This window comes from Canis lupus, chromosome 10, assembly GCF_011100685.1.
Source record: "Canis lupus familiaris isolate Mischka breed German Shepherd chromosome 10, alternate assembly UU_Cfam_GSD_1.0, whole genome shotgun sequence".
NCBI lineage: Eukaryota > Metazoa > Chordata > Mammalia > Carnivora > Canidae > Canis > Canis lupus.
Genome location: NC_049231.1, coordinates 3,828,070 through 3,846,954, shown reverse-complemented (window position 1 = coordinate 3,846,954; position 18,885 = coordinate 3,828,070). Strand labels below are relative to the sequence as shown.

Sequence of the window (18,885 nt, the reverse complement as noted above, 5' to 3'; positions counted from 1 at the left end):
TATTTGCAAGAAATTCTGTGTCCATAATACTATCTTAACTGGCTGATGAATAGAGGATGAAATGGTAAAATTAAATCAAAACTGTTTTCTTTTTGACATTTATATCCTAGCACCTAATGTGTCTGGATAACTTGTTTTTTCGATTTCTTGAAAGAAGCTTGATTGGCCATTCCAAGGTAGTATTTCAGTATATTGGATGAAAATAAGATAGCATGTGATGTAAAAAGTAAATGCAATACAAATGTTCTGTTTATGCTTCTTACAGAGCTTTGCAAACAATAGAAATGTTAAGAAGAAAATAAGCAGAAAACAAAACTTGACTTACCACAAATGAGTCCCATAGTGAGGTAAAGCTCTATTACGCTGGTACTAAAAGAGGCTGTGACCATTCCCAAACAGCATAATAAACCTCCTACTATCACCACTGGTCGGCTACCATACTTATTCACCAGAACACTGCTTATGGGACCTACGGTAGGGAGGAAATTAAGAAATGTTCAGTTGCTGGGTCATTTATTTATTTATTTTTAACAGTTGTTAATTTTGAAAGCATATTTAATGATAAAAGAAAAATACTAGTTCACATAGAATATAATGAAAACTTTTCAAGACTTCTAATCACTTTGACTGGTTATCTTTAACCATATATATGACAGCGCATAAAATAATAAACTAGAAGTGTTTAACATACAGTTTATGGCCATAATCATTTAGCTTTTGATGGAAAAGTTTTTCAGCAGGACATAGCTATACTATCCAAGTATTTAATAAACGCAGGCGAATTTATGTAACAATAATCTAGAAATCATAAAAAGACTTGTCTGTGTTATAATTTTATTTTCTAGAATAATATATGTGCACACACATATATCCTCCTAATTAGAGCTCAAATTATTTTTCCATTATACCACAGTATGATTTTTCTTTTATATTATATTTCTTTGATTCTAAGGTACCAATTGTTTTCATATATTATTATGTTATAAATAAAGAGGTGTCACACTTGAGGTCTCTTAACAATCCCTGTTCATCAGATGGAGGTCACAGGTAGCAATGTAGCTATCAGTGCCTACGCATGCTTGAATTTGGTTGTTATTTCTGTGGTTGGCTGGACAATGGCAATTCTTCATACTTTAATCAAACCATTTAAGGAGCATTTGAAGAAGGAACATGAATATGAATCTTGATTATTGTCTGAAAAATCTTATGTTGACACATTCTGATAATGTCAAGAAAGTACCATCAAAACTTACTGAATGAGTAGAGCAGCTGAGATTAAAATTACCAGAGAAAAAGATGGATCTCTCTAATACGATACGCTCATGGGCAAAGAAAGTCTTATGTGTGAAACATGAACACTGAGAACTCTGACCTGAAAAGTAATTTGTGACAGCCAGATACAGAATGGGAAGAGGTTTTAGGAGTGCTTTACTCAATTGATTTAACGTACATTTCCCAATGTATGTGTGTGTATACATATAAAATATGCAGGAGTGGTTAAAATGATTAAAATCATCTATGTTTAACTATGTCTAAGAAAGCCCTTTTGGTAGTTATAAAATAAACATTCTAAATATTAATAGTGTGTGTTGTTTTATTTTAATCATAGCATTTTTTTTAGTGGTGCATCATAAAATAATGGTGCAACTTAAGAACTGAGATCATCTTAGATTCAGTGAAAGTCCTTATTACTTTATGAGACCTTTCAGTGTGGAAATGGTTTGACTTGACACTTCTTAATTTGAAATTATATTTCATGTAAAACAAGGGCCGTTGATTTGAGGAAAAAATATTACATTAGGTCAGAATCCCCAGTCCAATATTTAGCCTAGCAAAAAATTAAATGAGTTTTAATTAATACTTTAACTTAAAAATATGCTAAGTGCTATTATACTGCATTTGAGAATTTCTACATGGATAGATTTTAAAATATATTAAGCTTCATTTGTCAATAGAGCTTTATTCTTTCACACAACTACAGTTACTATTTTTATTCCTTAAAGTTTGAAAAAGAAAACCTTCATGGCCTAATATTATTCCACAATATCTTTTTTTTTCCACAATATCTTTTGAAAACATATTGGTAAAAAGACATAATTTTACAAAAAGAACTCAAAAATAGGATACCACATTTTGCATTTTACCCCCCACCACTCAAAAAAACAAAACTAAAAACGGCCATATAAAAGATAGCTCTATAAAAACAACAGAGTTGGAGGGGGAAAAAAATCAATGAAAATTGTACAAGATTATGTGAAAAAAATAGATTTTAGTCCCTACTATGGTAAAAACTAATATGATTTTGGAAATGAGCATTTTCACTAAAAAGCACATAGCTAAATTCAAATGGCCTTTGTGAGAAATGAATTGATTAGCTTTGATTAATTATTGAACTTAAGTGTTGATTCCTTTTCTTAAAATTACTTAACCAGTTCACTTTACTTCAATTCATTTTAACTCAAATCAGTTCAATGAAATTTCTTAAGCTTCTAGCATAAAACCAGTCAGCACACGCCAAGAATAAAATAATAAAAGCATAACTATAATCATCAACCCATTATAGTCCAGAGGGAGAAATTATCAAGTTATTTTAAGAACTGTGATGGATGCTTTGATAAATACTAGACTATCATAATGAATCCAAAGGCATTTATCAATTACTTGGACTAATAATTTTCTTAGTATCATTGATATTATAAGTATATCATTTTCTGTGAGATTCCTGGATAACTTAAAATTTACTAATTACTAAATTTTATAAATGTGTTTGCCTAAATGGTGTAAATTTAAATTTGAACATAGGCTATGAATCACAACTTAACTTGCAATGTGTGGCAAATAAGTATATCTATAGTTTAGGATAATCACATCAAGGCTTTTTTTCCACAACTCTGATTAAGAGTACCCAGTAAAGAAAACATTTAGAGGCGTTGATATTTTTCTTTTTGAAGAGACTGGTAATTTCTACTGTGGTATCAATCAAGATGCATTAAGAGTTGTAATTTTAACAACTGATTTTACTCTAAATAAAATATACTTTAGTTAGGTGATAATTTACAAGATAATCTATAAGGGATGTGTTTACATAATCCATATATCTTTTTCTAGCAAAAGAAGATGTATTTTTAAGTTGATTTTTTAGAAATCAAAGCTCCTTACCCTTAATATTAAATGCTTATAAAATGTCATAAAATATTTCTACTTTGTAATAGTTGTCGATCTAATTAAAATTATGATACAGAACAAAATATACTTATTTTGTAAAGAATCTTTAAATGCTTAACATTAGCTTGAGGAGGCATCTATCAGTAGATGTAAAACACAACACTATCCAATACTCTCTCTCTCCAATCTATAAGCTGCATGGTTTATTGTATTAACAAGAAAGATAAAAAAAAAAAAAAAAAAAAAAAAAAACAAGAAAGATGAAGTTTCAAGAAAATAAATAAATTCTCATCACATGTGATTTTTCTTAAACATGAGCTAGCCTCACAGGTGTGCCTTGTTGATGACCCTTAGGCCTAATTATATTCTGAGGTCATTTATTTATTTATTAATTTAATCAGGATGAAGGTTTTTACTCAACATATGTTTTTCAAGTAATCATGATGTTTAATCATTAGTTATGTCAAAAAAGAAAATCCTCTACCTGCTGAGAGTTCCATCTGAGCCTATCTCAGTAGAGCAAAGGTATTGTTTTTCAGAATGCTTTGTTATGTTTGTCTAGTGGTTAAAAAAAAATTATGTACAAGAATAATATTGTCTTATTTCCAAAAACATTCACACAAGTTTCAGACTATATCTAAACCACACTCATGTACCCACTAATTTCTTCTGCTCCAGCTTTCCAGTCTCAGAATTTTTAGTGTCAAGTATAATAGCCATTTTCATGCTAGCTGTGAAGTTGTAAAGAAGGACTTCGTTAGAGAGCAGCGTAAGGATCACAATGTTGTCACTGATATTTCAGATACTTGTTTTCTGAAAGCTACTTCTGTCTTTATGGCTGTGGCTCCATAACACTTACTCTGGTAAGGAAGCTTATGTGCATTCTTATAAATTACAGAGAGCTTTTTCCCATTCTTAGAACTCCTGTTGCACTTATAGTTGTGCGCGCGCGCACACACACACACACACTCCACAACACTTACCCTCTATTTCATTTGTTTGAGTGTTGTTCATATATCCTATTCTAAGCTCTGTGAAAGTAGTTGCCATCTATCCTATTATTATTCTATTATTCATTAACTTATTGAGTTATTACTCTTTGCAGGCAGTGTGCTAAGAACTGTGCATGCATTATGGCATATGATTTTCATGGCAATCTGATTATTACAGCAATGTAACAGTTGATAAAACTGAGACATGGAAAGTGTTGATGACTCATTCAAGGTCACATCAATATAAGTGGTCATCACCACTTATTGATGAGCCCAGGGTCATCAATTATAAAACTTGTACTTTTCACTACTGTGTAGAAAAGATTTAAGGTATCAGGTATGGGGCTGCCATTCTTAGAAAGGATTGCTTGTAAGGCTGGGTCTCGGCTGGCACCTGAGAACTTGCGATTTCAGAAGTGTGTTTCCACCATTCCCTAACTGGTAAGAGTGGCTCACTGTGCCCAAACTGTTTCACAATGCGGTTTATGCTGAACACCTGCCTTGCTTCCCAGAGCATGGAATTTTAGGACATGCAAGACAGAGAATGCCTGTATGACCAGCAACCCAACAGAAACCTTAAGCACACAGTCTCTACTAAGCTTCCCAGTAGGCAACACTTCACCTACGTTTTCACAACTAGTTGTTGAATTAAGCCCATCCTTCGTGGTGATTGTTGGGAGAGGACACTTGGCAAGTTTGCATCTGGTTTCTCCTGTACTTTGATCCATGTGCTTTTCCTAGGCTTGACGGTTTTGCATCCTTTCATTGTAATAAATAAGCATGAAAAAGACATTGTTAAGTCCTATGAATCTTTCCAGTGAATCACGAAACCTGAAAGTGGTCTTGGGGATTCTGAATACAATTACTGTAGTATATCTCTTCTAATTTAGAGTTTTGCATATAGTTATAAGCAAATGGTTTTTTTTTTTTGTGTGTGTGTGTGTGTGAAGTATCTTAAAAATATATGACCTAGACCTACGTATATGTGACTGGTCTATTCTTTTGTATATTGTTACCGTGTTCTGTAAACATGAACTCATAGTGCTTGTTTTTATTTCTTTTGTATATGGCATGAGCACATGACAAATACTGTGAAAAAATTCAAAGAATATGTTATGTAATGAACATTTCATAAAATATATTTGATCAATCTAAAACCATGAATTGGAATTGACTATCAATTTGAACTATATAAAAATTTTATGCATAGTGTAAACACTAACAGAAGAAATGATAAACTGCTATAATTTATTTTTCATTTGCTTTATTTCAAATTTGTATATATGATACCCTGTCAAGTCAAATGATAAAAAGCACTAGTGCAGGACTGGGAAAAAGTTGTTTGCAATTACAGAAATTTATCTGTTTTTACTACTGTAGTATTTTTCTCACTGACAGGGGCTTTCTAAATTTGAAAGATTTTTTCAAAGAGGTTTTTTGAATTAGAAAACTGTTGCTATTTTAATTTGGACAGAGGATGGGATCCTCTTCATTAACTACTTGTTTGCCTGAGGTTTATCCCTACACTGAAGTTGGGATTGAAAATTCATCTAGTTTCTCTCTCCATGTGATCTCTTTTCATTTAAGGTCAGTGAAAAACATGAGGGGAAAATCCCTAATAATTAGGAAGCAGCGATTACATTTGCCTTTACAAAGGATGGAGACAAACATGTTATTCAGGTAAATCATCCTCAGTTAGCATGTTGCTCATTGATAACAGCCAGTTTGATTTAGAGTGCATCCAGCACTTACAAAGATTAATCTTTATGGTAGACACTCACAGTATATTCACTCAGCATTCAACTAGTATTTCAAATTTTAAGTATATAAAGGTCGTGAATTAATGGTTTGAGTAGTAAAAATCAAGGAAAGGGTTGATTAATATGCTAGGTATACTTAAGCATACTAGGGACAGAGGGGATTAGAGGATGACATGGACATAAACTCATCTTTGCATTTGCTGTTCCCTCTGACATTTCAGTTCTCCCCTTTATACATAAATGGCTTATTTTTCTCACACTCAGGTCTCTGCGGATATATCAACTCCTCAGAGAGACTTTTCATCATTCCAATACATAAACTTACCAAACTTTAATAAGGTACTAAATGCTATTTTAAAATACACCTAAACATCAATAGCTCATTATCCACATGTTCGATATTAACTATTTTTCTTTCTTCATGTATCTTAAAACCTGACTGTCATTGGCATGGTTATAAGAAAAGTTCTTGGGTTTTACTTTAATGAGAAGATGGGTCCTCTATTCTGTTCCATTGATCTATGTGTTTGTTTTTGTGCCAGTACCACACTGTCTTGATGACCACAGCTTTGTAGTACAACCTGAAATCTGGCATTGTGATGCCCCCAGATATGGTTTTCTTTTTTAAAATTCCCCTGGCTATTCGGGGTCTTTTCTGATTCCACACAAATCTTAAAATAATTTGTTCTAACTCTCTGAAGAAAGTCCATGGTATTTTGATAGGGATTGCATTAAACGTGTATATTGCCCTGGGTAACATTGACATTTTCACAATATTAATTCTGCCAATCCATGAGCATGGAATATTTTTCCATCTCTTTGTGTCTTCCTCAATTTCTTTCAGAAGTGTTCTGTAGTTTTTAGGGTATAGATCCTTTATCTCTTTGGCTAGGTATATTCCTAGGTATCTAATGCTTTTGGGTGCAATTGTAAGTGGGACTGACTCCTGGGGATCCCTGGGTGGCGCAGCGGTTTGGCGCCTGCCTTTGGCCCAGGGCGCAGTCCTGGAGACCCGGGATCGAATCCCACGTCGGGCTCCTGGTGCATGGAGCCTGCTTCTCCCTCTGCCCGTGTCTCTGCCTCTCTCTCTCTCTCTCTGTGTGACTATCATAAATAAATAAAAAAAATTTAAAAAATGGGATTGACTCCTTAATTTCCCTTTCTTCAGTCTCATTGTTAGTGTTTAGAAATGCCACTGATTTCTGGGCATTGATTTTGTATCCTGTCACGCTACCAAATTGCTGTATGAGTTCTAGCAATCTTGGAGTAAACCCAGAAGTGGACCCTGAACTTTATGGTCAACTAATATTCGATAAAGGAGGAAAGACTATCCATTGGAAGAAAGACAGTCTCTTCAATAGATGGTGCTGGGGAAATTGGACATCCACATGCAGAAAAATGAAACTAGACCACTCCCTTTCACCATACACAAAGATAAACTCAAAATGGATCAAAGATCTAAATGTGAGACAAGATTCCATCAAAATCCTAGAGGAGAACACAGGCAACACCCTTTTTGAACTCAGCCACAGTAACTTCTTGCAAGATACATCCACGAAGGCAAAAGAAACAAAAGCAAGAATGAACTATTGGGACTTCATCAAGATAAGAAGCTTTTGCACAGCAAAGGATACAGTCAACAAAACTCAAAGACAACCTACAGAATGGGAGAAGACATTTGCAAATGACATATCAGATAAAGGGCTAGTTTCCAAGATCTATAAAGAACTTATTAAACTCAACACCAAAGAAACAAACAATCCAATCATGAAATGGGCAAAAGACATGATGAGAAATCTCACAGAGGAAGGCATAGACATGGCCAACATGCATATGAGAAAATGCTCTGCATCACTTGCCATCAGGGAAATACAAATCAAAACCACAATGAGATCCCACCTCACACCAGTGAGAATGGGGAACATTAACAAGACAGGAAACAACCAATGTTGGAGAGGATGCGGAGAAAAGGGAACCCTCTTACACTGTTGGTGGGAATGTGAACTGGTGCAGCCACTCTGGAAAACTGTGTGGAGGTTCCTCAAATAGTTACAAATAGAGCTGCCCTACGACCCAGCAATTGCGCTGCTGGGGATTTACCCCAAAGATACAGATGCAATGAAACGCTGGGACACCTGCACCCCGATGTTTATAGCAGCAATGTCCACAATAGCCACACTGTGGAAGGAGCCTCGGTGTCCATGGAAAGATGAATGGATAAAGAAGATGTAGTTTATGTATACAATGGAATATTACTCAGCCATTAGAAACGACAAATACCCACCATTTGCTTCAACGTGGATGGAACTGGAGGGTATTATGCTGAGTGAAGTAAGTCAATCCGAGAAGGACAAACATTATATGTTCTCATTCATTTGGGGAATATAAATAATAGTGAAAGGGAATAGAAAGGAAGGGAGAAGAAATGTGTGGGAAATATCAGAAAGGGAGACAGAACATGAAGACTCCTAACTCTGGGAAATGAAATAGGGGTGGTGGAAGGGGAGGAGGGTGGGGGGTGGGGGTGAATGGGTGACGGGCACTGAGGGGGGCACTTGACGGGATGAGCACTGGGTGTTATTCTGTATGTTGGCAAATTGAACACCAATAAAAAATAAATTTATTATAAAAAAATAAGATGGTTACTTTTATGTTCCCTCATCTTTTCCTCTGTCTACATAAACTTCTGCATTTCTATATTCATTTGACCATAGATTGCTCCAAACTGGCATTTATAGCTATTGAAAGGGATGGTCATACTATTTGTATGGGGATGGGATGGGAGAGTAGACAAATTGACATCTTATCAAAATTTTTTACTACTACAAATCAAAGGGTTTAAAAGTGAGTATTCGGTGCCCATGGACAGAAATGACAGACACTGCATTGGTGTCTGTAGGTTACATTATTCTCAACAAGGAAAGACATTTCTACCAGGAACAATGGCTACATGAAACAAACAAACAAAAACAAAAACCCCAAACATTTCCTGAGGACTCAGCACATTTCTAAACTCTTCACATTTAATGCTTATAATTTCTCTAAAAGTTAGCAGTATTTCTTCATTGCCCTTTCCTATGTAAGGAAACTGAGGTACAAAATAACAGCTTTTAAGGATTGCTCAGGCACTCTACTAGGACTGCCTGGGCTAGAGCATACCTTGCACTCCTGGGAAGTGCCATTTTTTCCTGAGAAAAGTGATTACATCTCTTTCGCATGTATGATGTTCATTTCTTCAAAATAAAAATTTATACTTAATTTACATTATGGAATACTTATACTTTATATTCCCTGCTCTCTGGAATACTTTTTAAGAAGGCAGGAAAAATGACTATATTGCAGAAACTGTTGGGTGCCTACCCAAGAGCCATGCCCCCTTCCTTCTTCCTAAATGAATTCTGATTTTGTTTTATACTTAATTTCTTCTGTGACACCCTAGGCCTAACTCTTGGGGAGTGAATCATAAATACCATAAGCCAATCATGTTAAGACCATTCTCATTACCAAATATGGGCTTGAAGATGAACGTTTTGGGGCAATTTATACAGGGTAAAGTTTTCTGAGGGCTTCAGGGCAAGGATGTCCTTAATCTTATACAGCAATAAAGCTTCTGTATGTTTTCATAACAATGTGATATCTTAGGTGCCATAGTCATCTTTTCTACTATGAAGGGTGCTTAAAGATACGGTGAATGTTTAAGCCATTGATTAGATCAAAGAGCCAGTAAATCAACCAAACCAGAGGCACTACCTATAGACTTCTGGTGGTATGACATGATAAAACTTAAGTATTGCCTAGTTTACCGATGGACACTACATTTTTGTCTGCTTACAGTCTAAAACATCCTAATATAATAATAGAAAAAATTTAATTCCTATTAAAAATTTCATACCGTTAATATTATCTCACACTAAAAAGTAGTTAACATCTGCTAAATACCTTCTTTTCCTCTTAAGCTTGAAAGATTACTTACTTTCACAAAATTATCTCAGTGTGATCTAACTGCAGAACATTTAAAGTGATTCTGATATTTTTCTAATTTGTTATACTCAATTAAATGTTATAATAATTTAACCTCAATGGGATTTTTGAAATGTGGATATTTAATTCATAATGTATCTTAAAATATATATATTTCCATTAACCAGGCAGGAAAATTCAATTCATAAATTGAATATTCATACATGTCTTAGGCAACTAATAAGCAATACGACTATTTTTAAAGCATGCTAAAATACATTTCTGTTCATAACTCTTACTCTACATAGAATATTGCATTAAGTCCTATGAAATTTTATATTCTTTCCTTCTATTTATTCTTCAAAATTAGTTTTAAATAACATCCTCATAATGCATTCCATGAACCCATCTGTCTAATAAAATCCCCTAACCTTCTAGCTATTATACTACTTTGTTCCTCTCTCTAAGTTAGTATTAATATTCTACTTTGTGATATATTTATTTGCATATTTCAGCTCTTGGAGGGTAAGGGCATATTGTGACTCATTTATAATTCACTTAGGCTTAAGACAAATTATTTTATATAGTAGATGGTAATTATTTTTATGAAATTAGATTAAACTATTTTCTAAGTTGATTTAGAATTGTCATATGATGCCACCATCACTTCATTGGCATAATATCAGTATTTATCATAGCGGACAAGTTTTAAAGAGGGTATTTAATCGACTGGGTTCTTTTTTCTCCTTCTCTAAACCATATATAAAACAAAAAATACAACACACATGCCAAATTAAAGATCATTTTAGAGACATGTACATGATCTCCATTCATTTTAACTCTTTTCTTTAAAAGTGCCTTGGTTTATAAGACTAATTTTAAGCAAACAAAATTCCTCACTAAAGGTATGAGGTCCACATACCCCAACATCCCTGTCACTACCTATTACCTATATGACAGTACATAGTGAAGCTATAGATGTATTTGTGTGGACGTATGTATTTTGAACCTAAGGGACACAGTACCAAGAGAATGTTCTCTCACTATCCTTTGTGCACTATTTACATATAAGTTGGGGTATAAAACTACAGAGTGATAACAATTAATATTCTCTACTTATTCCAGGGAGTAGTCATCATCAGAGAAATAACAACTAATCTTTAAATGAGTCCTCCCTTGCCTAATACTCTTGATTATCAACTTTGCATCTGTTTCCTCCTGCTTTCTCTTTTGAGAAAACATGGATTCCTTTCAAGAGTCTGCTTTCCACTGCACAGCTACTAGCTAAGGGAATTATGGAGGTGGGAGTAAATCCTGATTTACATAGAGAACCAGGTGTGATAGTCTAATTCCTTTCTCCACTGAATGATGTAGGGCTGGACCTATGACACAGCTCTGGCCACTGAGACACGAGTGGAAATCTAGCAATTTCTGGGAAAAGCTCTCCTTTTCCTAAAGAGAGATACAAAGAAATCATTAAGTGATTTCTGCCTTGAAGTATAGCAATCATTTTGTGAACGTGAAGAGAGCTGGCCTGAAGAAAAAGCTGAAGCACACAGAAGCTGAAAGTTCCAAGAGCATCTCAGTGAAATGAGTTTGGAACCCTAATGATACCGTTAGATCATCACTCTAGATTTTAAATTCTTGTTGAATAGGGGAATGTGTTTACTAATGGCTTAAACCTATTGAGTGCATAAGCTGAAAGTATGCTAGCAGATAAACTTGCAGTAAAATTCCTTAAATAGTGTGATATATTGAAGGAAAGAGTTGGATATACCAAGAATAATTACAACAAAAAAAAGTTTGGTTCAATTATATGTCTAACTGAAAAGCTGTAATTTTACTTTAAGATCTGGCTATTTTGTTTAATAGCTATTTTTTTTTTACAGGTTTCCCAAAGTAAGTGGCACTCATGAATTTATTGTACTACATGCTCTCATAAATTAAGTTGACAAGGGTTTACTGATGTTTTGAATGAACTTCATGGGGATTTAGATAAAATATATGACATTGTCTAGGTATGTCTTTGTGGTTGGTTTATATTGTAACCCCTTCATAACAACTATTTTACCTATAGACACATACAGGTTAATCACGTGGTGCAGAAGAGTAGGAAATGAGACAAATACAAAATAAGCCTAAGATTACTAAAACTGAAGACGTGTGGAGTTTTGGAAGGGAATGGGAAACTCAAGGGAAGAGTGATATTGCATCTCAGGTAATTAAAACTGGAATCATGAAGACAAACGGAGAGAGGAAGGGAACAGGTGTGACACTTGAAACACTTGATAGGTATGAGATTCAAATCAGATTTTTATGGAGAAAGAATACAGAAAAGTAAGGAGTATTTCTCAGCACTGACAGATGCTGATGAGGTAACTAAATTATTGTGTTAAAATAAAACACAAAGAATAAGGATGATGTTAGAGAAAAGTAGAGTCGGAAACATAAACCCACTTCTCAGAAACGAGCAAAAATGTGTTTTCCATTGATTAATGAGTAATAAATTATGAAGGTTTCTAGGAACAAATTAGATTATTGAAAGTATTTTTTAAGGCCCAGAATATGTTCTATTTTATGTTCAATAGAACCCAACATGCCTATCAACATGCTTATCAATTAAAACTAAACTTTTTCTTTCTGTACATTTAGGCCAAAGAAATACAGAAAATAGCACACCAATCTTTTTTAAGACATTTTACCATATCTGTAATGAAATTCTAGTATACAACATGGAATATGTTAGTTGGCTCTAGGGATTAATGAGTGTATTAGGAAAATGGTAATGATTAATATTAACAAAAATTATAGGAAGTGTTATAATTGTCTGCCAATGAAGACTGGCAAGTCCTACCCAGGTCAACATTCTTAAACTGACTTCAAGTAATAGAGAACTTAGAGAACTTATGACTACCAAAAAAAAAAACAAAACAAAAAAAACCAATCCCTCCCCAATTCACCTACATTACCAGAGCTTATATTTTCAAATTATATATATTTAAGGTATACAACATGATGATCTGATGTGTATATATTGTGAAATAATAACCACAGTTAAGCTAATTAACATATCCATCACCTCTCATAGTTAGCTTTTGTGTGTTTGTGTGTGGTAAGAACTTATGAAATCTATTTTCTTAGCAATTTTCAGGTATACAGTACATTGTTATTAATATGTGATATATTAGGTCTCCAGACTTTTTCATCTTATAATGGAAAGTTTGTACCCTGGACCAACATCTCATTTCCTCTACTCTATCCACCCCTGGCAACATCTACTCTCTGGTTCTATGAGTCTAACTTTTTTAGATTCCACATATAAGTGAGATGCAGTATTTGTCTTTCTCTGATTTAATTCACTTAGTATAAAGCTCTCAAGGTTCATCTATATTGTCACAAATGGCAGGATTTGCTTCTTGGAGGGGGGGAGCTAGACGATATAGATATAGATATAGATGATATAGATAGATACAGATATAGATATAGATAAAGATAGAGATATATACCTCACATATTATTTAACTATTCAACTGTTGAAGGACATTTAGGTTATTTCCATATCCTGGCTACTGTGAATAATGCTGCAATGAACATGAGAATGCAGACAACTCTTCAAGATAGTGATTTTATTTCCTTTGGATATATACTCAGAAGTGGGATTGCCAGATCATGTGGTAGTTCTATTTTTAATTTTTTAAAGAACTTCATATTGTTTTTCACAGTGACTGTAATAATTTTCATCCCCATCAACAGTGTACAAAAGTTCCCTTTTCTTCACATCCTTATCAGGATTTGTTATCTCTTGTAATTTTTGTTAGACATTCTAACATGTATGAGGTGATATCTCATTGTGGTTTTGACTAGCATTTCCTTGATGATTAGCGATGTTGAGTACCTTTTCATATACCTGTTAGCACTTTGATGTCTTCTTTGGAAAAAATATCTATTCAAGTCCTTTGCCCATCAGAACTTCTTAGCTGAGATAAAATCTATTCTTCACTTTGGACACTTGGCAATTTTAAAGAATATGTCTGTTTACATGGGTATTTGGGGCACTGTTAGTATTTGGTGGATGGGATCAGAGATGTTAAACCTCTTACAATGCCCAAGACCTATTACATAAAGATTTGTTCAATCCTAAATTCCATTAAGCTCCCATTGAAATACTCTGGGCTAGATAAATAGAAGTAGATTATCTGAAGAGGAGAGTGCTTTCACACATCAACATTTGATACAATGTTATTTGAGGAATGGCTGGAAAAAGTATATATTTAGCTCGGATAAAGATAATTTAGGAAAAACATAATGGCTTCCTTTCATGATTTGAAGAATATTCAGTTGAGAGGGTAATTAGGACAGAAGTTACAGAAGCTTGATTTTGTATAGAAAAGATGTTCTTAATTCTTTGAAAGGTAGTTACTTTCCCTTAAACTGTTCAAGCAGAAGTAATGTGACCACGTACCAAGAATATTATAGAGAGATCTAAGGACTGAAGGTTGGTCAGACACTTACGGTCTTTTAATCCTAAGATTCCCAAATAAAATATTTCATATATCTACAAACAAAAGCTGCAATTTAAAATATGTTAAATTACAAATTCATTTCATGACTAATTCTAATCTAGTGGGGTTTTTTTTTCTAACCTAGTTTTGAAATGATTTTTGAGTCTTATTTGCAATGGGGAGCTTTACATTTCTATTTTTTTTAATTTCTTATTTTTTAGAGAAGGAGAAAGATAGGGTTCAGAGGTAGAGGGAGAGAGAAAATATTAAGCAGGCTCCACACTCTCCGACTCAGGGCTCAATCTCACCACCCTAAGATCATAACCTAAGCTGAAATGAAGAGTCGGACACTTAAGAAGTCTGAGCCACCCAGGCGCCTCAACTTACATTTACTTTTTTTTTTTTAAGATTTTATTTATTCATGAGAGACACAGAGAGGCAGAGACATAGGCAGAGGGAAAGGAAGCACCATGCAGGAGCCCGATGCAGGACTCGGTCCCAGGACCCCAGGACCGTGACCTGAGCCAAAGGCAGAGGCTCAACCACTGAGCCACACAGGTGCCCCTCCTCTTACATTTCTTAAAAAACAATGTAAATTACTTATCATAACTAGTTTCCTGCAATAAATATGGAATCTATAAACTTATTATTAGGTAAAGTGCTGTATGAGCTTTCTTACCTTCTGTTGATTTTGCTATTTTAGTATTAACAGTCATTATTCGTGACATTTTTTATAATTTTATTTATAGCATAAAAAATAACACGATTACAAAAGAATGCTAGAAAAGTAGAGCACTTTAAAAAGATGCAAGTGAATTTCAGAATTGTGGAACACACACAGTTCATTCTTATTTAAGTTAATAAGAAGGATTGTCTCCGTTAATTAATTGCTCATCAAAAATTAGATGTTGAGCACACTGTTGGGAAGGTAGTGAGGAGGATGGTCTTCCAAACATTTTGTAATGGATAATTGGTTTTTCATTTCAAATGAAGAAATGAAGAGTAAATGGTAATGCTGTTTAGTAAGCTGGAAAAATCAGTCATGGTTCTACAACCTTGAGCACATCACTGAGTATCTTCAATTACCATTCAGCCATCTGTGCTTGAGCAGTCATGGAGATCATACTATCAAAGAGGCAGATTTTTACATCGAAAAAGATTCTCAGAAGAAGTGTTTTTGTTTCTGTCAATGAAGACCCTGGTTCACTTGACTGAATGATTGTTGAAAACCACTAGGTTAAGTCAGGTTTAAGCTTTCTTTATAACAAAGTTTGACAATCCAATCTCTTAGTAACTCGTTCTGGAATTCATTTATTCAATCAACAAATATAAACGGCATCATTTGTATGCCAGGAATTTTAAGTGTTTCCTTAGTTGCTGGAAATAAAAAAAGACATCTACGTGAAAGCTGGGGGTGGAAGAATGTTACTCCAAAGGATCTCAGAGTTTAGTAAATGAGAGTGGTTCAGACATATAAGGAAATAGAGAAAATTGCAATCCCATGTTGTTATTATGGAGGTCTCAAGCCAGTTATGAGAAAAGGCCGGTTGCTTCCAAGAGTCAGGGAAACAACAGTTGGTAAGAGGGAAAACATTCTAGAGAGTGGAAAGATTTGGTTAATTGTAACCTCTCTAGATAAGTGGGTTTCAAATTGAGGTGTACTTACCCTTATAGGTAATGGAAACTTTCCAAAGGATAGAATAAGTGTGGGTAGTTTAGAGTCAATTATTTCAATTCATAATTTCCATAGGTACTAAATCCAAATATCATGTAGATTCTTCTATCCTACCTCTGCTTTCCTAAGAGTCCACTACTTAGAGGTGTTAAAACCCTCAAGGCACTAAAGAGACAACTGGAAAGTTTCCCTAGATGTTTCTAAATGATTAACAAAGGTTAAAAACAACAACACCGTGAAGCCTCCTGACTTTCTTGGTCTTATGCATATTAATGTTGGAGGTAATACAAGCTTGTACATGGATTATCTGAGGTCTTATTTTTAAGTGTTCAGAAATCATGCATTGTCGTGTGGATAGCAGAAGTGGTGGTAATTTACGTTAAGTGATTTCAGTTCTTACAACTACAAAGAATGCATTGCTCTTGAGAGAGAGTCTGATGAGGACAATGTAGAAAGCATTGATAAAAGTGAACATTTGTTAAAGATGACTGTTTCAAAATTTAAAATAATTATTTTCAGCTACTCTCTCTTCTCACTCCTAGGACACATCTTTGGAAATAAAAGCACCCTTGAATGGATGGAGCAGTTTGAATCACTGAAGAATATACTAGTAATTGCACCTGAAATGTTTACCAGGGTACCAAATTTTTACTTTAAATTCATAAATAAATACTAAGATAGCTGCTGGACTAATTATATTTCAGCAGCATACTTTTCTGTTTGTTAAATTCATAAGAAAAGTTCATAATAATGAATCGAAAAATAAAGTGAGATATTTCTGAATATTTACACCTGGTTCTTAAAACATTTACAAAATTTAATTTAATTTATTTGAGAGAGAGAGAGAGAGAGAGAGAGAACTTGAAGCAAACTCCATGCTGAGCAGAGAGCCCAACTTGGGGCTCAATCCCAGGACCCTGAGATTCTGACCTGAGCTGAAACCAAGAGACAGACACTTAACTGATTCAGTCACCCAGGAGTCCCTTAAAAACACTTTCAGATACATATTTACTGAAATGATACTGTGCCTTTTGTCATATCTGACTTCATAAATAAATAATCAACTACATATTATACTAAATTATTTCACAGTAAGTATAAGTATCAGTAACAGTTTATAGATGTGTTCTTGTTTTTAAGCTTTTTGCAAAAACACCTAAATATGTTCCAACATTTAATTTTAACTTTTATAAGATGCATCCTGTAACTGGTTTTTGGTGCTTTTACAATAATCTTCAAATATATATTAAAATGTTTATTTGAATTTGAAAATCAATTCAGACGTTCTCTGACTGAAATTAAATCATTTTAGCAGATTAGTTTGAGTAGGGACTGGCTTTGCTAATTAAATTAGTGGATATAATTTCCACACACACTGAACAAGCTAAGTCTGCATTTCCAACCCTTTTATAAGTATATACGTAAAACATGACAACGCTTTTAATCACAAATACTCTATTGGAAAAGGTGTATATTTTAATTTCTCTACCCTGTATGAGTTTACTAGATTAGAAATTTGCCTCTAAATGATAAAAGAGCAGTGTAATTTTTTATGATTTAGTTAGTCTTGGTAAACATTTTAAGCAAACTTCTCAGAAGTTGAGAGATCAATGCTCTTCTCATAAAATTGAGGAAAGACTTAATTTGAGTTGTTAGCTAAGAGATCATTACAATTTTTTATTATAAATCATTATGTGATTTTTGGAAAATTCAGAGAGCTGACTGGTATTGTTAAACATCAAATACTCAGAGTTGTGGTCTACCTTACTATGTAAAAGGTTTACTCACTGCTTACATCTATTGGAACAACAACAAAAAAGGAATATAATTGAGACAAAATCTGTATCTATTCAGAGAGTATTAAAGAATACTCATGTGTGAAAACATAGGCAGCCTGTTAATTTCATTAAAAAATATCTTTCCACTAAATGCTTACTTTTTATCTTATTTTGATTAAATCTGCTGTAATAATATTATAATGAAACTTGATCAGAATAATTCTCTTAACATGTAATGCCTTATAATCCCAGATAATTAAAAATAAATTAACTTGGATTTATATGCAACATTTTTGCAAAGAAAGAAAAAAAATTAAAATTTGAAACATGAAAGTAATTTGCAGAAATATAAGGGAAACATAAGTTCAAATATGGATTGAATGCAAAATGTGTCATTTTTTTGTTCAAATGCTCATTCACTTATTTTTTTAGATGAATGATAATGGTCTGCAGATCATTTTGGTATTTAGATTCCATTGTTGCTTCAGAAAGAAGTCACTGTTTTCTCCTTTTCTTGTACAAAAATTTTTAGCAGGGAGAAAATTCAAAGAAAAACCTTTAGACTTGTCTGAGTTCTAGGAATGGTAGTTTGATAGTGTTTGTGTCTGATGGACAGTTTACAAGGTTACAGGTTAATTTTAAGCGCACCTAGAAACAAAATATGAGCAAAGACACAACTTTCAAAATTTTATAAAACATTACATCCACTCCACCATCAATGTCATAACTAAATACATTCTAAAATAAAGGAAGTGTAATTATGAATTTATCTGAGACATTCTATTTGGATACAAGGTAGAATGAAACAACTCGATAAGGAAGCTCTCCATGATGAGTTCTAAGAGATAGTATAAAGAGAATGACTCTTTCCCCATCCACGGCATTCTGGCTTAGGAAACTCAATTTATGGAATTTCTCCAACAACAGGTTAAGGCCAGAGCAACTCTGACTCTAGAGTGAGAGACAATTATAAATAAAGCACTAGATTGGTATAGCGAGCCCCTTTTCAATTATTTTGCTGGAGTCAGTTAATATTAGGGTACAATTCAGCCG

At 33.8% G+C, this 18,885-nt stretch overlaps 1 protein-coding gene across 11 annotated transcripts in view; it reads right to left on the bottom strand.

Moving 5' to 3' along the window:
- The window catches only part of SLC16A7 (solute carrier family 16 member 7), a 166,035-nt gene that overhangs the window by 10,826 nt on the left and 136,324 nt on the right, over positions 1-18,885 (bottom strand). For all 11 annotated transcript variants that reach the window (XM_038549852.1, XM_038549845.1, XM_038549848.1 and 8 more), the window contains one exon: positions 326-469. In XM_038549852.1, coding sequence (XP_038405780.1) covers positions 326-469 — 144 coding nt within the window. The remainder of the gene's footprint in view (positions 1-325; positions 470-18,885) is intronic.